The sequence below is a fragment of the Gasterosteus aculeatus genome, chromosome 20, assembly GCF_964276395.1.
Source record: "Gasterosteus aculeatus chromosome 20, fGasAcu3.hap1.1, whole genome shotgun sequence".
NCBI lineage: Eukaryota > Metazoa > Chordata > Actinopteri > Perciformes > Gasterosteidae > Gasterosteus > Gasterosteus aculeatus.
The window spans coordinates 4,846,880-4,870,269 of record NC_135707.1 but is presented as its reverse complement, the minus strand read 5'-3'; the positions used below and the strand labels follow the sequence as shown (position 1 = coordinate 4,870,269).

Genomic DNA, 23,390 nt, shown 5'->3' with positions numbered 1-23,390 from the left:
GGCGGCGAGAACGGATCTCGTCCCCCCCTGGCGGGCACGCAGAATCATGCCGGAGGTCGGAGTTTGCAAGGGAAGAAATGTGAACCCTGTTGTTGTTGTTGTTGTTGTTGGGCCCTCTGACTGGCGCCTCCGTGTTCCCCAGGCAACATGCTGCCCGTGTTCTGCGTGGTGGAGCACTACGAGAACCCCATGGACTTCGACAGCAAGGAGGAGCACGCCGAGTTCGTCCTGGTGCGCAAGGACATGCTCTTCAACCAGCTCATCGAGATGGCGCTGCTGTCGCTGGGTTACTCCCACAGCTCGGCGGCCCAGGCCAAAGGTGAGCGGCCGCGCCCCCCCCCCGCCCCCCGGCCCTCAGCGCTCGTCTTCTTCACTCAGGGTCTAAATGCGCAGGCGTGCACATTAAAGTGTTTACATTTCTGTGTTGTGCATGTAACAGTAGCACAGACACACACTTGTATGGTATATTTTCATACACACTCAGGGAGCCGGTGGGTGGGTGGGGTAGGTGGGGGAAAGGGTCCGCTAATTGCACTTGAGCACACGCTGGCAGAGGGTGGCTGGCTGTTTCAAGGTGCCTCTTATATGCTCTTTTATTATAGCCTGTCCATCACACACACACACACAGACCGTGGTCCCCCTCCCCCTTGAGTTTGGGGTATTCTCAGGAGAAACCGTGTACGAAGGAGTGCTTACGGTGTTGTGAAAGCACCTCAGTGACGTGGAGCTGAGATGCTAAAATGAACTTTGTCCTAATGCGCTCTCCCTCCCCCTTTTCTCTTTTTTTAAATGTCTCGTGTCCGTCGGCCTCGTCGCTCGCGTGCGTGCGCACGTTCATTCCGTGGTGCAGGTATGATTCAGGTGGGGAAGTGGAACCCCGTCCCCCTGTCGTACGTGACAGACGCACCGGACGCTACGGTGGCCGACATGCTGCAGGACGTCTACCACGTGGTCACGCTTAAGATCCAGCTGCACAGGTACGAAATACACACACACACACACACACACACACACGTTTTCCTTTACAGTTAGCTATACTAGAAGCTAACACACTCGAACGCACACATGTGTACCAACTATTTTCTTTTACCTGCCGTACCGCCCACGAAAGTGTGGTGTCATAACCTAAAACACACACTGACACACACTCTCACACACACACACCAGTAATGCTTGAACACACTGTACAGTTCTACCTATTAGCCTTTGCTTCCAACACTCGTAGTGTGTCTTGTCTGCCCGGAGGCTGCTGCCAATCTGACGATACCCTCTGCATGCTTGAAACTGAGAATAGCTCTGTTACTCACACACACACACACACACACACACACACACACACACACACACACACTAAACAGACTGACCTTTCGCAGGAAATGCAGAATAACCCATTTGAATAGTGAAAGATTCCTTGTGTAGGAACACAGTGATCTGTTTGTTAATTTACACCGTCATGTTCGGGGAACAAGGGCCGTCAATAACTATATTCAAATACATTTTTGAAAAAAAAATATATATAATGGTGAAAAAAGCAGAACTGCCACAGCTGCCTCACGCACCGCAGTCCCTTTGGTCAGGTGAACGTAACCCAGCGTAACACAAAGGCCTTCGAGGCAAAAGGTCGGCTTTTTTGCGAGTAGCTGGAATGCACGTGATACACAAGAACAAACACTCTCGTCACCAATGTGGGCACTGATCCCGTGCTAAACATGTGGCTTATACTGCAATGAGCGAACGTGTAGATTTAGTGAGTGATGTTAAACACGGGCACTCGACATCTGACGGTAACAGCTTTTGAATCAAGACTTTAGCTCTTTACAGGATAAATGAATCAAATGAATGGAACGGCCAACCGGAGACCGCGCAGGGCTAAAAATGACTCTGCAGCAGATGAATACGCGGTTGTTCACCTGGAATAGTTCCATAAATAAACCCGGCTGCACCGGCTATTTTAGGCCAAATATACAGCATTTTCTCACGCAATCTACATGGCGTATAATGATGAAGACTAACAAGCTCCTCGCACTGAGCACCGCTAGCTGCCTGGTGCCATCACTCACCATACTGTACGCTAGCTGCTGCTCTGTAGGAGTGAGGCTTCGCTTTTATTTATACACCGGCATTTATAGACGCGGACGCAAACAGACTCATGTGAGGGTTAGAGGGGCGCACACACACACACACACACACACACACACACACACACTGCCTGATGTGAACACGTCCACCAGCCAGAATACAGAAGGTTGTGTTTATTCCCGGCATGCTAGCCTTGACTGCACGGATGGCTGTCTTTCTCCACTACCTCCCTTCCATCTCCCTCCCTCCCTCCTTCCCGCCTCTCGTTCACTTCCTGCTCCCCAGAGGCTTTCTAGCTGCTGGAGCAGTTTTAAGGTGTTCTGGAAAATCTATTGTGTGTGTGTGTGTGTGAGAGGCTGTGTGTTCTCTCGCGAGCAGATGTTCGCCCCGACCGCTGCGTGCATATCACCCCCACCCCCCACCCCTCCCTCCCCCTTGCTCGTTTTTGAACACCCCCGCTGGCAGATTTACGGCCCTCTCGTGCACTCATCACCCTTCAGGAGCCCGACGTCTCATCTCGTCTCGGGAGAGCGATGAGACGTCGGGCGTCCTCGCGTTAAGTCAAGTGTCCAGGCGGGTATTTGAGGGGGAAAAGTAGTTTGTCCGGCGTTCCTCCATGCGGCCTATAAATCTACTGCCACTCTGCTGCGTATTGTTGTCAGTATTGTTATTGTGTTGTATTTGCCCCCCTCCCTTGCCCCGACCGCTGCAGACATCTAGCCAGTAACACCTCAAATTGTTTCGCCGAGCACAACGAGCCAGGAAGGTGGAAGTAACACGGAATAATAGTCGCCACATGCAGCTGATGTATAATTCATGCATCAATCCAGCAGATGTGTTGTATAAAGTAATTAACTAATCAGAACAATCAGGAGAGAGAGAAAGAGAGGGAGAGAGAATATGAAAGAGGGAGGGATGGAAAGAGGCAAGCAGAGAGAGACGGAGCAATCTCCAGATGCATCTGCTTGATGCGCCAAATGAAATCTGTCTGTCTTGGAGGGCCGCTTGCAGGAGGAGGAAGAAACAAAAAAAAGTGTTCGTCTCTCCGGTCTCCTCCCCCCGTCTCTGCTAATCGGTCCGATCGCTCCGCTCATTCGGCCTACGTCTATTTCACGCGGGCGTAGACGGCTCTAAACCTCTGCTTTGGGCGGAGTTGTGGCAATTTGGATGATGCCATTAATCGTCAAATTGTATACCTCGTTATGGGCTCCGGTAGCATGTGAGGAACTCGATCAACACCAGTCATCGATCAGGAAAACGATCCACACTCCATGTTTGTACTCACTGTTTCATCACAGTGCTGAGGACCACTCGGTAGCTCCTCCCAGATTCAAAGATTGGTGTTATTACCCATTTGCTCCATATATCAGAATGAAGATAACATTGTTGTGATATTGGCTCGCTGAATTTGTGACCCGTGTGTTTTTTTTTTTTTTGTATCAATTTACTCAAAGATACCATCGGGCTGCTGGCTCTCCTTTTCTATCTTTGTCTCTTCTCCATCTGAATTGTTTCTCATGATCTCTCCTCACCCCTCTCTCCCTCCCTCCCTCTCTCTCTCTCTCTACATCTCCCCTCTCCCCCTTATCGTCTCCGTCCCCGCGTCCCCTTTCCTCTCTCTCTACAGTTGTCCTAAGCTGGAGGACCTGCCGCCCGAGCAATGGAGCCACTCTACAGTAAGAAACGCCCTCAAGGAGTTACTCAAAGACATGAATCAGAGCTCTCTGGCTAAAGAATGTCCCTTATCACAGGTGCTGAAGCCCAGTCTGCTTATTTAAAAAAATTAAATTAAAAAAAGAAAAACGCCCCCCCCCCCCTGCTACCATACACAAACACCCCCTCCCCTCCCCCCTTATCTCCATCACCTCTGTCTTTTATCCTGCACTTATCAAATGCCCTGAGTTTGATCAATTGGCAAAGAGAATCGGCATAGAAAATCCAAATCAATGGCTCATTGTCATCGGTTTGCCGCAAGATTTTTGGTTTTGTTTTTCTTTTACCGCCCCCGACACACACACACACACACACAAGCACACACTGGTATGCAACGGCAGCCAAAAAGCAGAGGTGTTGTTGAACGTATGGTTATTGTTAGATAAACATTGGCCTAAACCCAGAACGATCTGGATGCTTTTTCTTTTTCTTTTTCCCGACCGTTTAGTTTATCCTCAACATTTCAAGCCGGGCGTAGTATGTGCGCACGTCCACACGTCAGGTGTTCTGTCTCTGGCTCCTGTGTGTGTGTTTTTTTTTGTGCGCGTGCCCGGGAGGTTGTACAGAAAGCACCAGCGCCGGTATTGTATTAATGCGGTCAGTATATCATGGAGGCAGCTCTGGAGTGAATGGAATGAAACGGCCGTATATCTCTCACAAGGGCCACAGTGTGCATGTGTGTGTGTGTGTGTCTCTCACAGTGCAGACTGTGTGTACTCTGCTGGAGTGTGTTTTTGAAACTCATGAGAAAGTGCTATTTGTGTGTGTGTGCGTGCGTAGGTGCCTTCTGCATGAAGCCAGCTCTCCTCCCAGGCCACCGTATGGTCACCTGGAGACCCTCGTTTGTGCCGCGTCGTGTGTGTGTGTGTGTGTGTGTGTGTGTGTGTGTGCGCGTGTTTGTGTGTTTAGCCGGGCGTGAGCAGTGCGCTGATGATGTAAAGAGTCCCATGGTGGCGTTCAGGCGGAGCCCAGCCCGGTCTGGTAATCACCCTGTTTACGGTCCATATGTGAAGACGGCTCAGAGGGGAGCGAGCGCCGGCTCCCAGGATCCAACGCGCGCTTTCACCTACGCACACATCTCAAATTAAACCGACGGTTGTTTTAGCTCGTCGGCGAGGATGAAAAAGCGGCCAGGAAATAGTTTGGAGTGGAATCTGTTGGCCTTTTATGTGTTTTAGCAGCAAATTTTGGCCTAAATAGAGCTCAAAATGGCATTTTATATTGCTGCTTGAGTCTCTGCAGCTTCGGCCGCTGCAAACCGGTAACACGTCATTGTGCGTTGTAAGTCTCTGCTGGTAAACAGTTCAAACCTGAACCTACAGAATGCGTAACTGCAAACCCAGATATTCCCCCCCCCTTAGTGTGAACAGTCACTACTTCCTGTCCGGATAGAAATCACGTGTCTTCATGGGACTTTTCTTTTGGCTTATTCCAAAGAGAAGAAATACCAAAGCGGTCAGATGATGTGCATGTATCTGCCTTGTTCAAACATGGCAGCCGTGGGGGGGGGGGGTTGACATCTGTTACTCTGTGGGGGCTTCGTGTGGCCCACGACCCCCCCGTGGAGCGGAGGCTTGTTCCTCCTAAAACCCGACCGCTTCAGTGGCCCGGTCGTCACGATTGAGGAACGCAAACACCCCCCCCCCCCCCCCCCCACCCGACACCAACCTCCCTGCTCTGAGACTCATTCCCATGAGCAGGAGCAAAGCCGCGGATGCATTGGCACCCCCCCAAAAAAATATATAAAATGAGTGGGAGGAGAAAAGGGGCGTTGCAGACGGAGCAGGAGATTGGCACCTTTTAAGGATTAGTGTTCCCTTGATATTCTTCCCTGTAATCCGGGACCGAAAGGAGAGGTCAACAGATGAGTGAAAGGGAATTAGCCCAGGGCGGGGGGGGGGGGGTGGGGGTGAAATGCTGCCTTTGTGCGGGGTCTCGTCGGACACATTTGGACTCTTTTGTCGAAAGCGGCGGGTGGGGCAGGTTGCGCTCTGTGAGGGAACTGAGGAAAGGTATTCGCTGGCGCTCGTCGTCAATCCCTCACAGGAAGTGACTCGGAGCCTCGAGGTTCACTCAGAGGCTCGCTGCCGGAATTTAAACTCCCCCCCAATTCTGCCACCCAACCCCCCCCCTTCCTCCCGTCGGCCGGGCTGCTTGTTTTCTTCTATGAGGTTGCTTCCAAGCTCAGCAACCCACTGGTCGTGTTCGCGGAAACTATGGCAACAAACGAGATCCCCCCCCTACCAACACCACCACCGAACCCCGCTCTTTCCCCTTGCCACCACCTCTTCTTACCCCCCCCCACCCTGCTCGTTCTCACTGGGAGGCCCCCTGATGCACCAGCTGCTGCGTTGCGTAGCAGCAAATAGTCATCAAAATGCCATCTTGGTGGGCCTACACCAGCTCGGCAGCCATAGGGGCAACCAGGGTGTGTGTGTGTGTGTGTGTGTGTTGGATTGAAGGGAGAGAGGAGTAGGGGGGGAGGAGGGGGGTGTTGAGGTGAATAGGTGCCATAATTGAGATGTTGGCGAGAGACGAGGCGCAGTATTGCGACCGGGATGTGCTTTTCCCCCCAGTCGACTCAAGACATCAGGCTCAGTTGGAATGTGTACGTGTGTACGTGTGTGTATTCGTCTGTGTCGGTCTGCAGGGGTTGTGCACCACACCCTAACGCTGGCAGCTGGGCGCCTCCAGTACCTGCCTGCTGCACCGCTGTTCTCTGACACACACACACACACACACACACTCTCCCTCTTCCGGTCTCCCATGATGGGGAGTGGAGTAGATGTTGGGGACCGATAGCAGCCCAGTGCCACTTCCTGGTCTTGCTGATAAGCTCTCTGTGCTGCAGATGGCTATCACTTAAAGGTCCATGCACACAGAGACACGTGCACGCACGCACGCACACACACACACTCAGCCATGCTACCTGTTGACAGCCCTCCTGCTGGCTCCGCAGTGGCAGCAGAGGCTCCGGTTATCTGCTTGATTTCACTTACGTACGTACGTATGCATGTGTGTTTGACAGAGCAGTGGGGAGAGGGAGAATAGGTGTGTGTATGTGTGTTGTTTAGTTCACACACACACACACACACACACGCCGGGCCCCCTGTGAGAGGTAGAGTGATGTATTGAGGGAGAGGGCTGATTAATGAGGAGCGTTTATTAGAACATCTGTGTCAAAGATGGCGGAGAAAGGGGGAGGGAGGGAGAGCGAGAGAGGAACCACAGTGTCTTCTGCAGGTCTCTCGTTGTGTTGCCTGGAGCCGCCTCAGCCCAGATATACTGTAAATAAAACATGGCAGGCTGGGGGAGAGTTCCTTAAAGCACAACTCTTCCTACTTGTAATACACGTTTCTTTTTGGGCTTCGTACTTACCAAAGAACCCGTTTCAACTGTAAAATGTGGTTTGCTGATTGTCGGCATATGAATGAACAGGAATTATCATTTTTAAGACCAAAGAAGGTTTTATTTTCTAATGCCAATAATAAATCCAAAAGATAGGAGCTGCTTCATGCATAAATGTATGATCCATTTAAAAAGGGCAATTCTGACTTCCTCACCCTAACCTGAACTCTATCAGCGCTTCTCATTGAATGAAGTCTTTTCATGGATCTATTAAGGGCTGCTTTGTTACATCATGCAAGTCCAAATGCAGACCTCTTCACGCTCCTGTTTTTTTTTTTTTTTTTTTTCCTCATCATGATGACGGCATGATGCACCGCAGCATGGGTTGCCCAAATTCCCATCCAACTGACAAACAGGCGTAACAAAGGGCAACCACACATGCTCCATCCGGTTCAAACAAGCGTGTAACTGCCTCTGTTTGCTCTTAGCTGCGTGTCCATCGTGGTTCTGTGGTGTGTTAAATTGTGTTTTCAGCTCGGTCTCATATCTGCAACTTTTATCACACTTAACGGCACAGAGAAAGAGATACAAACGACCCCATTAGCATTAGCACGGAGCTAACAGCTAAAGTTATACCAGGTTGAATTACGATATAAAGCTATTCATTCAAGATTTGTATTGAGCTACAATTGAATTACAACGCTATCAAGATGCCAAAAACTTTGAATGAAGTTAGTGTTAATTGAAGGAGATGTTCTCTCAGCTGTAGAATAGATTTAGAGGGGAAAGTATGACCTTTTTAGCTATAAGCAGCTTGTTATGTATTTTAATTCTAATTATATTGACTTTTTTAATGGAAACAGCCACCATAGACGACAATAACAAACTCAAAGATGAACTTTTAGGACATTTGTTAACAGTGACTTCGGGACGGTTTTAGTCATTTTTGGGGATGGTGATGAAAAACAGCCGTAGTTACTCGCATCAAATCCCAGCTGGGTCTAAATTGAAATAGGAGATCAGAATAATGAGCTAATCAGAATGGATTTACCTTCAGCACCGTCGGGTAGCACGGCTTTGACAGAGGTCAGGAGGTCAAAGTTCGACCGGCCTCTCTCAAGCCACAGCTGGCTTCCTTCTGCCTCCTTTTGTGCAGTAAAGCAGGAGAAGCAGAATCGTCTCTTTCCCGTTCATTGTGCTCGCACCTCCGTGCTGCTCTGCCAGAAGGCCCCCCCCCGCCCCGCGCCGTCCTCCGAGCGCATATATTATAGAAAATGATAAAGATGGCATACCTGTAATTTCAAAACAGATGGTTTGGTTCTTTTGAATATTTATAACAATCAAAAACATTTTTTTTCCCGCACCGACCTCGCTATTCGCCCGCCGGCCAGCGAGGTGTTAAAACATTCATTTTAATGAAAGTGGCAGGGAAAGAAAAATATCGTCTCTTTTGTTGTTTCGGCGTGTGAAGGAAGCAGCGAGAGGGCAGAGGAGGGAGACGGGTGGGGGGGCACGCGGCGTGCTCGCTGCGACCCTCCATCCGCTTGAAGTCGTTGTCTTTAACAGATTGTATAAATAAAGAGCTGAAAAATGAAAGAGGTTCGTCTGTTTGCGTCGCCCGGCTCCCCAGATGCTGATATTCAATAAGCCGCTCTCTCGCCTTTTTCCTTTTTCAAGGTAAATATAATTCCTGCCGTCTGCTCTTTCCATGTCGGCACTCGGAACTCGGTTGACCTTAAAATTTACCCGCTCGGAAAAAACAAAAAGAAATGTTCAGACAAACTCAACGGCATTTGATAAAGATAAAACCTTGCTTGATTTAATTTCTTTCACCTTCAGAGGATCAGGTCCAAAATGACTGCATGTCTGCTACTTTTCAGTTGGCTTTTTAAATTTTTTATTTTTTTAGTGCTGGGTTTTTAACCGTGTCCCTATCTTTTCTATTTGTTTTGACAAGCTACAGTGTTAATGCATGTTCCACAAGCTTTAATATTATGTCTGCATTTTCCACAATGAGAAACTAAAGTCTCTCTCTCGTTCCCTCTCTCCCTCTCAATCAATCCCTCTCTTTCAGAGTATGATTTCCTCCATTGTGAACAGCACTTACTATGCAAATGTGTCGGCGGCAAAGTGTCAGGAATTTGGGCGCTGGTATAAACATTTCAAGAAGACAAAAGATATGATGGGTAAGCAAAACGGAGGGGTGCAAAGTATGGCGCGCACACACACACACACACACACACACCAGTCGTCATTGCAATATGTTCCCTAACCAACCGTCTCTTTGTCTCGCCGCTGTTGCGTGGGGCAGAAATACATTTTTATCTTGTTATCTAATAACTCAGGATTACTCCGCAGTTTTGCGGTCGAACGCGGCGTTATCTCGGATTTATCCTTTTATTGCTTTAACTAACAGCAACGCCTGAGCCAAACGAAGGCCTATGATTGTTTCATTTCTCCGTTTTTGCCTCCACCATTGCTGTGACAAAAGGCAGCGATGACTTCAGCCGGGCCGAGATTCAATTAGATTTCCTTATCAACGCGTGCTTTATATTATCACTCCCCAAAAAATAAAAACCCTTTGACCCGCCAGGAAATGAGGTTGTGTGGTACAAGTTGCACCCCAGCTGCAGATAGAATTCCGCTTTATTTTTTATGTCTTTTGATTAAGCAGAGCACCACTCTCAAAGCAGGGTAATGTTGAGATATTAGCTTTAGCAATCTGTTGAACAATCCCTGTTTTTTTGCCTTTGCCGGGATGGCAGATGAGATATTGCATCAAAATGTTTTCACAGCCTTCATGCAAACAGCGTGTTGTGATCACATCTTATCTGATGTTTCTTTCTTTGTCTTTCCGCTGCTTCTGTTAAAGTGGCAGCATATGCCGAGCGACATTATTTACTCCTACACGTTCCTCCGTCACAATTGTTCTGTATGGTTTTCACTCTCCTCCAAAAAAAAAAGAATAAATAGCCGGCGCTGCCGCAGCTGCTGCCCGGGTGACGCTGGCGCTTTAAATGTCATATTTCTGCTTAGCTGGAGTGGGAGAGAAGTACAGTAGGAAGCTTTTACCCTGTGTATCTGTCCTCACAACTGTGTGTGTGTGTGTGTGTGTGTGTGTGTGTGTGTGTGTGTGTGTGTGTGTGTGTGTGTGTCCTACCATACGGCTGTGCAGGCATGCGCCAACCGTCCCAGCTGGAGGGCTACCTGGGGACGTGTGTCCTCCGCGAGAGCCCGCGTGCCAATGCACTAGGTATGTCGCAACACACACACTGTTGGTTATTACGCTACGGAGGTCCTCGCATTAACAGATTAATTCCATAATCTCAGCCGAAAGACGGTAGTGGCTCGTGTTGCTGCAGTGTAAGCGCATTCTGATAGATATGGGCTGAAAGTACATAAACAAACTGAATTGACAAACTTGTGAGGCGCTTTATTCCCTCCTTAATACCCACAGTTACTGACTGTGTTTCTGCATGGACTTAATCTCAATTGAGATCTAAATCCAATAAACCAAATAGCACTTAATGTCACATCTAAATGAAAAATCACTTATTAATTTTGTTTGGGGATTTTTGGGGGAATTCTGGGAAACGTCTCAACTAGAATACATTTAAATTCCTATACCTTTTTGGCAAACCGCTTTAACTCCTCCTTTTTTCGCGGGGTCCCTCTGGGGTCCTGACGAGAACAAATCCCCCCCCCTCCCCACTCGAACGCCGAAGCAGCGCTAACATCTCCAGATGAATTCACACAAACGTTGGCTCACAAGGCCCTCAGGTGCCCCCCCCACCCCCACCCCTCCCCTCCTTCCACACACCCCCGACCTCAATATTCATGACGGGCTGCTGTCTGCCATGCGTGGCCCCGAATGGCAGGAAGAGAAAGAGCTGGTGAAATGCCAAGTTTGAGGGGGCTGCAAGACAGAGCGGCTCGGTCATCCCTTTGTGCCTTCACGCCGTTTCTTTTACGTTCCTTGTCTGTTTTTTCGGGCAGTTCTGCGCCTGAAGTCAAGTGGAAATAAGTACCTGTTCGCAGGTGCTGGCACGCCGCCCCGCCGCTCCGGCAGCTGACGTGGCGTCAGTGTGGCCGGCAGCGAGCGCGGCGTCTCTTCTTTTAAGGGTGCAAAGACACCAACGGAGGAGAGAGAGAGAGAGAGTTGGGTCACTCTGTACGTCCTCCCTTCCCTTCTCTCTCGCTAACACCCCCCCCTCCCTCCCTCCCTCCCTCCACGCCCCCTCTCCCTCAGCCCACATCCCATTCCCATTGTGTGTTTAATCCGGGGCTCTTTTGTGGCAGGATTCCACATGAGGACTCCCGCTTCTGTGGCAGCCTTTTTTTTTTTTTTTTCTCCCAGGGCCTGCCATGCTCTTCTGTCACCCCCTTCTCTTTTCAATTTGCATGGAAATGCCTCTCGGTGTGCCTGTGTGCTTGTGAGCATTGCCCCCCAGCAGTCCGTGCAAGAGCACACACACACACACACACACACACACACGTACGAGTGAATAGAAACGCCAAACCATCAGAGCCAGGGAATGCCAGGGATTATGGGAAGAGATGTGATTATTACCAAAGATTTTTTTATTTATTTTTGTTTGTTTCTTCCCCCCACCAGCTTCCATTTGTTTTCGACAAAACGCTCAATAGACCCGTCTTGGCCGGGTGTTTTGTGCTCGCTGACAGTTAAGAAACAGTCAGCTCAAAACGCGCAATTATTGTGGGTATTTTTGGAAAACATCCATGCACTTAATTTTTCATCTGTGGAAAAATTCAGCTTGTTGTAGAACCCCCCCCCCCCCACGCCCACCCTCAATCCCCATAACACCAATTTACGCTTTTCACAGTCTCGTACGACGCTTTTCTGTGGGATGCGAAGGCCGCACTTCTAAGGTGTTAATGTTGCCATGCTGCCCCCTCACTCAGTCAGTCACGCGCCGAGAGCCTCGGCATATGCAAGATTCCTTAAGGAGCGGCGGAAAAAACGCTGCTGCTGCTGCGAATGCTCGCTCGCTCGCTCGCTCACTCGGCTGTGGGTAGTACTTTGAATGTGAAATCATTGTTTTCCCCCCTCCTAAGCACATCGTTTAAACCTGCCTTAAAATATTCCCGAGCAGCCATTAAGGACTTAAAGACACCCAAAGCAAGAGACGCCACAAAAATCTCGCCGGGAGTTTTTTTTGTCTTACAGACAGTTCATGTCCTGTCTGCTTTAGACGTAGTTGCATGTCCTTCTTCGCTCCCTGCGGCCTACTTTAACCGTCCTTGCCTCAAAATCTTATATTGGCTACCTCGGGTTCCCTATTTTAGAATTAAGAATCCATCAATTCAGAGATTATTATTGTTTATTTTTTTCTCACATGACGAGGCCACAGATGTTCTGAACTTAATTTCTAAGGCATGGCTTTTGGAAGACACATGTCAAAAAACACAGTGAGGCTCTTTTATGCGCGTTTGCATCTTCCGAGCAGCGGTGTCACAACCAGTCAGGGAGGGAGGGGCACTGAGCACGGCCCTGTTTAGGAATGAGACACTAAACCCTTCTCTGCTCATGAATATGAGCGTAAATGCCCGCTAACAGGGTACGGTTCACTCGAGTTTACAGATCTGGATCGCTGAGTCAGGATTATGGCTGTGGTGACATCGTGAAGGATGAACCTTTCTGTCTCCAGTCATGTTTCAGGAAGACCGTGAAACTGATCTTTTCTTTCTCTCTCCGCCTCTCCTGCCCTCCACCTTCGCTCGCCTTCTCCTCCGGTAGAGATGGACGGCCTGTCCGACCTCTCTCCACCCGGCTCCAACCACAGCCACAACCACAACCACAACCACCTGGGCTTCTCCCAGCAGCAGCAGCCCATCCCCGGCAGCACGGCCGAGCAGACCCCCTCCTCGCCCGTGCCCCCGTTGCCCCACGCCCCGCCGCAGCACGCCGGCCAGCCCGGCGGCGGCCGACAGCCCCAGCTGCCCGGCATGCACCACCCGGGCCTGGTGTCCACGCCCATCAGCCCCCAGCTGGTCAACCAGCAGCTGGTGATGGCGCAGATCCTCAACCAGCAGTACGCGGTGAACCGGCTGCTGGCGCAGCAGTCCCTGTCGCAGCAGTACCTCAACCACCCGCCGGTCAACCGCAACTCCCACAACAAGCCCATGGAGCCGCAGGTGTCCTCCAACACCGAGGTGTCCATGGAGATCTACCAGTGGGTGAGGGACGAGCTGAAGCGGGCAGGCATCTCGCAAGCCGTCTTCGCCCGCGTGGCCTTCAACAGAACCCAGGTGAGGAGCGGAATGCAGTCATTTTATGGGTTCCTTGTTAATTAGTTTTAATTCGGTCAGTTTGGAGTCCCTTTAGAAACAAATGCAAGGTGTGTAATGGAAAAGTCCATCCAAACACTTGGAGATCGAAGATTCCCCAGCAACATATAAGAGAATACTTCACGTCAACCAAGTTACGGAACTAGTGATTTTTCTACTAAGGCGCACTAAGAAAGGCACCTTGTTTGAATTTGTTAACGTCCCAGAGTTCAAATCTCATTCATACTTCTCACCCCGGTAATCCAGCTCCTTTACCGTACTTCAGGACAGCTGGCGCTCTGCCATGATGGGAAAGACCTGGCTTGGTCGCGGCGTGCGCTCTCTGCCTGCCAAAATATGTTGTTCTGCTTCACACACACACACACACACACACACAGAGAAGGCAGCGATTATGTCTTAAGACGTACCGCCTGCACTACATTGGGGGCGGAGGTGAATAAACCTCATCACAGCTCCATTTGCTATGAAGTCGCTGTGTATGAAAAATAAAATAATATAAACTGATTAGGATCTATCAGAATTAGAACGTGCATCAATTCCAAAAGTAGACGTGTGTGTGTGTGTGTGTGTGTGTGTGTGTGTGTATGCGCGCTATATGGTGAAGTCATACAGTTTTCATGCGAGCTCCCACACAAACTTGAGTCTTATCTGTGGCTCATATGAGGAATTACTCCCAATATGCTGGTGGAGAGTTTGCCTTTGGAGGGTTAATTATTAGGCTTGTTGTTTTTTTTCTTCTTTCAAACGAGTCTGTGTTAATAAAAGTAAGGGGGGGGGGGGTGTCGAGAGGCGTGGATTCAGGAGGCGGATCATGGGATGAACGGAAGGTTTTTATTAAAAGAGGCACTTGGTCGAAGAAGCTAATTGAACAAAAAGAGAGCGATAAAGGGTTGAAGGTGACGACTGATAAGCATGCACACGCCGCACACACACACACACACACACACACGACGCGAGTCGCCTTCGCCATAAAGACGTCAATCTGAGTCACATTTCACCCGAGTATCTGTTCATACCTGTCCGGATACCACAAGACAGCTCGCCTCGTTCCCCAACTGGAGCTCTGAAAATAAATAAAAGCGCAAGCACGTCCCCCCCCCCCCTCGCCCCTCGTCCCCCCAGCACCTTCTTTTATTACCCAATCACACCCATTGATGGTGAGAGAAGCGGAGCGATGGTTCGCTCAGTGTGTGGCCAAGAGCTGATGAAAAGGCCCAATCACGCGTCTCTGATAATGGACTCATCGGCGTCTCTCGATGACGAGAGTTGCGCGCCAATGAAAAGTAAACAGAGGATGCACTGATTGCCGACTTTCAGATCCGAATTATACACACAGCTCTACAGCGATGACGGAAAGCAGAGAGAAACCGCGATGGAGGTGTGAGGAAGGTTAACAACAAGTAGTAAAAAGAGGGACATCTCCAGGTCGGGAGACCCTCCACTTAGAAGAATCCTCTAATGTGGTCATTGTCCTTGCTTCACCCCCTTCCACCCGACCGCCTCCCTCACCCGGAGCTGCTGACTCACTTTTCCTCTCTTTTTCTGCCCCATCTCCTCCTCCTACACTTCACCGCCACGCAGGGTCTGCTGTCCGAGATTCTCCGCAAGGAGGAGGACCCCAAGACAGCCTCCCAGTCGCTGCTGGTCAACCTGCGCGCCATGCAGAACTTCCTGCAGCTGCCGGAGGCCGAGCGCGATCGCATCTACCAGGAGGAGAGGGAGCGCAGCCTGACGGCAGCCTCGGCCATGGGCGCCCCCCCGCTCATCAGCACCCCGCCCATGCGACCAGTACAGGTACCTGAGGTTCCCCTTCCCTCAGAAGGACATTTGTTAGGAGACCTCTTTAAAGGCAGAGCTGCTCTACGGTCAGAAAAAGGAACAATTAGAAGACATTTGAATGCACAAAGAAGTTTGTAGCTTTCTACTTCATTCACATTGGGTTTCATATCGTTGTAGCGCCACCGCAGCACGAGGCTAATGTGCTAATCGCAATATAAAGCAGCATTATGTCATCCTCTTTCCAAAAGGTAACAATCACGGAGAGAACAACTGGAAATGATTTTACAAACAAGTGTCTCACGTCGCTGGAAAGGAAAAAGCTTCAGCATTCGTTCAGTGTTCTCTTAACATCAACAAGCGCAATCAGCGGTGGAAAAGGCCGACGGTCGTAGTTCCCAGAGTCAAATATACAACCTTGTGACCAAACGGGCATTCAAGTTTGCCGGCTTGCTAATTTGCTAATGCAAAAAAATATATATTCTCGCTGCTTCTCCAATTCAAAAGGGACATTTGTGTAACCGCAGAGACATTTCTGCACCGAGTCCGGAGGCCGAATAGAAACAGGCAAATCTCTCCGTTGGAGATGGAGTTCAGAAAGAAGTGTGTTGTGATCGGTGCGAGCCGGTCCTCCTCTCCGCTGAGAGGTTCAACCAAGTGTTGCTCACGATATATATGTGCAAATGCCTCAAGACACATTGTGACAACACAAACGCACATTGTCTCCTGCCACGCGCTGCACCCCCCCCCTCCATTGTATCAGGCCGCTGGCGGCCCACTCGCTCTGACATTCTGCGGGCGTGTAAACGTCGTCCCCGCCGCTCACCACCCAGGTGAGGAACGCCGCGCCGCGGACGGCGGATCATTTTTTGTGCTAATTCTGACCTTTTCGCCCGCGCGACGGGCGGCATTAACGGCGCACGCATTTCAGAAGCGGCGCTCACTCAGCGACGACGAGCTCCGCGAAAGATCAAACGGCGGTTTAAGTCGGACCCGCCCCCACCCCCCCGGAGTGGGAAATCGCCGCGTTCTCCACCCTCGCGAGCGAATCCGTGTCCTTCATTTAAAAAAATGTGGCAACTTTGTAGCACTTAAGCACTGTTTGAAGTGCGCGCGGCCGCGTATGAAAGCGACACCGGCCGGCAAAAGGTCGTCTGTGTGAAGATCTGGCTCTTTATCTCGGAGGAGAGGGAAGAACGAGCGAACCAGCGAGCCCCCACGCCTCCAACACGGAGACCTCCCCCCGTGGAACTGCTCCGCATGTCGCCAGTGGCCAAACCAGAAAGAGAAAGAGTGGCATTCTGAAGCAGCGGTGCTGGACTTAAACGGCGCTTCTTTACAATTAGGGGCTGTGTCGGGGGGGGTTCACAAGAACTTTAAGCCCATGGTTAAAACTACGGGCCGGAACTTTAAAGAGAATAACTTCTTCTCATATTTGCTCTAACTGACTCCTTTCCGAGCGGCTGTCAATCAATCAGCGGCTCCTCATTTTGCAACCAAAAAATGATCCTGAAGAGCTGCCTGGTTTAACGGTTTGATGGGAGGACGAGCTTTTGATTGACAGCTTACAAATCCCATTTGGGACAAGTATTCAGAGGAACCAGATTTTTCCACAGATTAACTGTCTCCTGAACTGCTGGTAGGTTGTTTTTAAGTTTCCATCTGTAGCTCGACTGTCCCTGCAGAAGAAGATCCGTCTGAGCTGAACAAACTATTTCAAAGCGCGGCCCAAACGCACGTTTGGCGGTTTTCTCTGTCAAACAACCGTTGACAAATCAAAAGAATACCTCCACCTGTAAGACCTCCACCCGTCAACATCCGTCACGCGGGCCCGTTCTCAGTGACGCAGGCGCTCACACACCTCACACACCTCACACACTTCGTACTCCTGGCCATCTGCCAGCCGCTCCGACGGAGCAATGCGCTGCGAATCTAAGCACATAAATCAGACAGGGTGGCAATTGAGCCAGAGACTGAGGAGGGGTTTTATTGGCCTCATAAAAACAGATGCGGAGGTATGTTCCTCTGACGTGTGCTGATGGGTCGGCGCGACAGAATCCCCCCCTCCACCTCCACGAAGCCAGTTAGCGCACGTCCCGGCCTTGACAATTAGCTCGACGTGGCACTCAGACCGACGAGCCCGCGCTGTAAAAAAAAAAAAAAAAAACAGAACTGATGAAAGGCCCAGAGACGCTCCGGCATTCGGGTTTCACCGCAAATCTTTAGTATTACGCGGTCGTCTTTTGACACACGCAGCAGCTCTTATTAGGCGTCTAGACAAATACTTGAATATATGGGGCTTTTTCTGTTTTAATCGCAGACCGTGGGCCGCGAGTTAGTAGCTGTTATTATAGTTTATTTGAATTCTGTGCGCTTGTGCTCACACAACCGCGCCGACGTGTCCTTTGAAAAGCCTCGTATGGAATGATTCATATGCAAATAGTTGGTGGGTAATGCTTTTATTAGGATACTTGTTAACTTGTCAAAGGATTTTTGTCAAGATGCAACAAGCCGCTGAATGGAGATGATTTGATTTCCCTTGACTTGCATTTATTTTTTGAATCACCAGCTTGACGTAAGAATAATAGCATTCTTCACAACACATCACAAGTGTTTTTGAGCAAAGTAACGCAGGAGCCAAACGTAGGTGTAATCTACACCCCAGCATGTGTGTGTGTGTGTGTGTGTGTGTGTGTGTGTGTGTGTGTGTTTAGCCGGATTACCTTTCTCTTTTCCCCGTGTGAGCCTGAGCAAATATCGCCTGTGTTGTGTTCCTGTCGCAGCAGCCCCGGAGGGAAGACTGTAGCAGCGTGAGGCCCGAGGACTGGAATCCCAGGATCCCCGTGGGCCTGTCCCCTGTGAGCAGATAACACCACCCACCTCACCTCTCCACCTCCAGCAATCTGACTGCACACATTGTCACTGACAATACACCCACTTGAGGCTTATTTTCCCCCAACAGGCAATTAATTGCCGTTCTCTTTCAAGTGAAAGGCTAATATTCACATTTTTATCATTTTTTTTGTTTGTCTAATACCAGCAAGATTTGAATGACATTTAATGTTGTAATTAGCTCTGGGTTGTTTCTCTTATTTTATTATAAAGACACCTCGGGCTGCTCAGTAACAGATGAGCGGGGTTTAGTATGCTAAACGTTGATCTAGTCCATACACACAACCAAAACCATCAGATGTGTCAATGTTTTGCTAAAATGTTCCTCTGCCTTTCACTTGCTGAACCAGGTGAAACCGTCGCCTCTGCCCAGCGAGTGGAACGGCAAGACGGAGAGCTGCATCCTCAACATCAACTCCACCATCTACGACGAGATCCAGCAGGAGATGAAGAGGGCCAAAGTGTCCCAGGCGCTGTTCGCCAAGGTGGCCGCCTCCAAGAGCCAGGTACCCGTACGCGCAGCGAGACGCTTTACCGGCGCCGCCACCGTCTTCCCCCACAAAACAGCGTTTAAAACGTGGACGCTAGAGGCATACGACGCCATGCCATTCGTGGCGTTGATAGAAGGAGCTGTGAGGCGTGGACTCCCTTAACGCGGGTTCGGGGTTTTAGCAGTCGGCGCTTGTTTGGACACCAAACAGACCTGTTTACGTTGGCTGCGATGAGTAAGACGATGGGCCCCTGTTCTCTTCTCCCAGGGAGCCGAGCGCTCGCACAATACCCGCCTCTGTGTTGGAAACACACCACCAGTTTAACTGTGTATTAAAAGCAATTTTAAAACGCAGCACTGAGGAGTTATTGTTAAAGGTTGTCACGTGTCTGTCGGAGGAGTTGGGAAGATTTCTACAATTGTGCTTGATGAAGAGGATGGGTGTGTGTGTGTGTGTGGGGGGGGGGGATAGATCACCAAGGGCGGAATAATCTCAAAATATCTGCAAAGGCTTTACTTTTTTCTTGCTGATTAGGATGATTATACCCTCAGATAGCTTTGTTTTACCAAATTGCAGTTTGATGCACAAACCACTGTTTTTGTTCAGGAGTTCAAAGCCTCCTCAGAAGGAGAAAAGGGGGGGGGGGGGGGGGCGACTCGCACACGTCTCCCTCCTCTCAAATGAAGGTTTGTCAGGGAACAGGTTTCCACCGGGCCTTTTCCACCTCACTGCCGTCTTTCTGTCTTGCCGCCCCCCCCCCTCCCACCACCGCCACCTCTCCTGATTTCTGCCCCTCTTTTCATGTTCCATTCATGGCAGGCGGGTGTGAATGTGAATCGAGCAGCAGATAAGAAGTGTGCTAATTATGCCTGTGAAAGGGGGCCTGGGAGAGCACTTATCTCTGGCTCCATCTCGTAATGGGCGCTCCCCGGGCAGCTGGTCCCACCCCTCCCCCCCTTCCACTACCCAGCCGCCATCGCCACATCCAGCGGCAGCGCCAGGCCGGACCGGGCCGCGCTCCTCCCCTTCCAGCACGCCTTTAACCCTGAGAAACCACTGACCGGCACCCACTCGCCGCTCGCTTAAAAGCTCTTTCAAACTTCTCCATTTTCATTCAAAGTGGGTCAGTGTGGTTTAATGTTTATGTCTTTGCGTGGGCAGATCATTGTCGAGCGATTTCACTTCCCAGGATTCGTGTGGAGGTCTTTTCTCTTTAACGTTATATCTGTGGTCCCTCCCACACATATAAGCCGTTGTGCTATTGTGCTGATGGCGGTGGAGCTACAACAATTTATTGTCGATTCATTGACCAGCTGATCAACTGATTTTGGCATCTTATAAATTAGCGTTCATAGCGCTCATCCTTTGTTCATTGAAAGTTAAATTGTTTAGATTTGGACGTTTTATCAACCAGCCAATTGATCCAGAAGAGAATCGGTGGAAAAATAAGCATTGGTTGCGGCTGTGACTACTGTTGGTGGAATGGATTTGTTTTGAGGTGTTGGAGGTAAAACCCACACGTGATTACTTCCTGCTGCCAGAGTCACTGCGGCGGAGTTCGCTCCGTCAGTAAAAACGGCAAACTGTGTTTTTCAAACGACGCGGCGGCGGCTGGAGGCCAGAGAGAACGACCCTAAGCGAGCTCCGGATAGAGCGCCGCGCCAGAGGAGGCGGCTTGGAGTGCAGCCAGCCTGTGGCTGGGGGGTGGGGGGGGGCGAGTGTGGAGGATGGGCCGGGCTGGCAGCGCGCCCCTTATGGGGTCCAGGGAAATAATGGCAGGGGGGGGAAGGGAAGAGGCCTCACTGGCAGCGTCCCGCCGGCTCGGGGGTTTCCCAGCGTGCTTACGCAAGCACAGGATCAGGTGACTGGTATCTGTTGGTCCCGGTCCATCACCCCCCCCCCACCACCAACACCACCATGTACAGCATGAGGGTGTTAGTGTGCAGCGCCTCACTCACAGACGGGCTGATGCTGAAGATGACGAGGAGGGAAGAAGAGCAGTTCAAGGAGGTTAAGGAAGTTCACAACGAGATTGGTGCACGCTCCACTGAACTTGACGCCTATTGCTGTGTGTTTCTGCACACTGCATAGAGATGAGGGTTTATGTGAAGGCACATTAGAATGTGTGCGTTGGGGGGGGGGGGGGTCCTGGAACACAGCCATCCAGCCCTCTCTTAGGGCTCGTAACCATCACCCCCCCGCCCCCCTCACATATTCAATGTTGCATTTCAATCACTCTTTTACTGCCACATATTCAAAGTAGTAACTACGGAGCGGTGAATCCCGTATTACTTCATCAGATTGACGGTCGCCATTTCACTTCAAGGCCGGCGTACATATTTTTGAAGTAATCCGCGCAGCAATTCTGATTTATCGGGACAGATATTGCACCCAGTGTTTGATGAAAATCCAAATCATTATTCACGACCTCGTTGCCTTAGGGCCTCGAACCGATCGAACTCTCCGTTCCCGTCGGACCTGAAAAAAACCCCCAAAAACAACATGCGCGTCGCCGGCTGGAATCCAGCGAGGAGACGAAGCGCCGTCCGACCAAACGGGCCCTTTTCATTCCCGGCCCCGCGGAAGGCGGCGAGCTCTGATCTGCGGCCTTGTTTTCACTGGCACTGACAGGGGAGGCTCGCTGTGTCGGCTCAGCCTGGCGGCTCGTGTTCAGATGAGGGATGGGAGGTGAGCCGAGGCGTGGGCAGGGGGGGGGGGGGTCGTCCCTCTGACACGGCTTTCATGTCCAAACATCCACGACACTTCCTGAGAGGAATTGCGTGACGGACAAAAAAAAAAAGGGGGAAGAATCAGAGTCCCTGCTGTCACAAAACAAGCACCCTGGGAGCGCCGCGCGCCACAGGGCTCAAAGCCCTCCGACTCCTCAATGACCAGAAGAGTGCAGAGCGCCGTCTCGCCGCCGCCACCAACGCCGCCCTCCCCCTCCCTCATTGCCCATTCTCCCCTGGAAGAGGCTACGCTAATTAGCCAGGCTCTAATGAGACAGAATGGCACTGATCTGGTCCGCCGCTGCGCCACCGGGGGGCGGCGGGGGAAGGGGGGGGGGGGTGGAGGCCAGGCAGGGGGGCTGGTGCAGTAGGGGAAGGGAGGTTGGTGTATGCCATCTGTCGCCCTGCACCCGCCTGGCACGGGAGTCCCTGGAGTGGAGGGTGGGAGGGGAGGGGGGGGGGGGTGACGGTGGGAGGAGGTGAGTGCCTGGTTGGTCTGGAGAGGTGGGGGGGGGGGGGCGGTGGTAGTGATACGAGTAGGAAGGGAGGGTGACAGTGTTTGGAAAATGACTAATTTCCTGTTCATGGTAGAATCCCATTAGTGGTCGTACATGTTTTATGGCGGCTTGAACGCTTTTCTTTGCTTTAATCTCTGATGTTTAGCACATGACCCGCCCAAGCAGACTAGACCAACGACACACACACACACACACACACACACACACGGCACTTCAATGATTCCGCTCCATCCAGTGGCTGCTGAACAAAGGGGGCAGATGGCTGACCTTTTTGTGTGTCTGTCTCTGGATCACTACTAAGAAGCTACTCGGGGTCGGCGAGCTAGAAGTCATGTCTTTTTTTTTTTTTTTTTGCACACAGAGTTGTTTACAAATGGCATCAGATGACATAATAAAACACGGATACAGTGTCGGAGTCTGATACCTTTTGACTATCTGGAGCTGTCTCTGTTCCGCTTCACTTTTCAGAAGTTGTGGTTTCCGTGCGTCTTTGTTCCGTTCGTAGATGAACGGTTCTCCGCACTTATCTCAGGCAGATCGGAGCCAGCTTAACCCCCGAGGGACTCGAAAGGGCCGTGCCTGTTTATTAATTGATTTATTTATTTATCTCATGTGCCTGCTTGGTTATTAGGTTGCCATGGGAAACAGGGCATGCCAGACCCTCTATTATTAAAGACACAATTTCTTGAACTGGAGACCCAGCTGTCTGAATAATTAATTTAGCGAATGAGTTATCTTGCAAACGCTAACTCTTCCCCCGCCCTCTGAAATGAGCCTTTCGCTTATTGTTTAATGGACAGTGGAATTCCCACCAGCCCGTCTTCTCTGTTTCATCGAGCCCTCCTCCTCCTCCTCCTCCGAGCGGGGGGACGCCGGGGGTCTCACTGAGCATGCCCAGAGCACTCTCTCTCACTTACGATTTACATGCCACCTCTCACCCCATCTGTCTGCAATTGCGCAACCCGCTCCCTCCTCTTCGGGGTCCGGACCAGGAAGCCGCTCCCGACTGTCAGGACTCCAAATTGTCTCTTCGTCACCTCTAATGCATTGTTACAAGACAAATGTTTTTTAGTTTTTTTTTTTACCGCGCAGCGCGTGTCAGCCAATTAGCCGAGTTAGCACCTTGCTAGCCCTTTCTGGGAGCGTCTCTCAGGGGCTCAATCCAGGAGCCGCATGCCGACCCTCGCCCGCCTCGCCCTTTGGCCGCTTGTTAGCGAACGCTCCCTTAGTCCCAGTGACGGGCACGGCTCGCCGCTCGCTCGCTCGCTCTTTCCTTCCTCCCAAACGTTTCGCCAGCTCGCCCTCTCCCGCTGTCTGCGCTCCTCCTGACAGACCACACAGGGCTTGTTCTGAGGCCCATTCTCTCTAATCTGATCAGGCAGGCAAATACGCCGGGAAAAGCGCTTTAATGATCCCCCTAATTACCTCAAGTCAATACCAACTGTATTATTAGACTAGGGGAAAATATTCCATTAGGGTGCCCCCCGTGGGAGTCCCCCCTGTGCGCGCCGGTGTCACGCGCCGCGCGCCCCCTA

General features: G+C 50.8%; 1 protein-coding gene across 11 annotated transcripts in view; it reads left to right on the top strand.

Annotated features, from left to right (window-relative positions):
- satb1b (SATB homeobox 1b) overlaps nt 1-23,390 on the top strand; it is a 48,851-nt gene that overhangs the window by 14,316 nt on the left and 11,145 nt on the right. For 3 of the 11 annotated variants that reach the window (XM_078094605.1, XM_078094606.1, XM_078094607.1), the window contains exons 3-11: nt 143-319; nt 851-977; nt 3,707-3,755; nt 9,215-9,326; nt 10,316-10,393; nt 12,899-13,410; nt 15,031-15,243; nt 18,012-18,083; nt 18,468-18,623. In XM_078094605.1, the coding sequence (XP_077950731.1) occupies nt 143-319; nt 851-977; nt 3,707-3,755; nt 9,215-9,326; nt 10,316-10,393; nt 12,899-13,410; nt 15,031-15,243; nt 18,012-18,083; nt 18,468-18,623 (1,496 nt within the window). Of the gene's footprint in view, nt 1-142; nt 320-850; nt 978-3,706; nt 3,831-9,214; nt 9,327-10,315; nt 10,394-12,898; nt 13,411-15,030; nt 15,244-18,008; nt 18,084-18,467; nt 18,624-23,390 lie in introns of all 11 variants that reach the window. The other 8 variants (XM_078094602.1, XM_078094603.1, XM_078094604.1 and 5 more) reach the window with 3 other exon arrangements.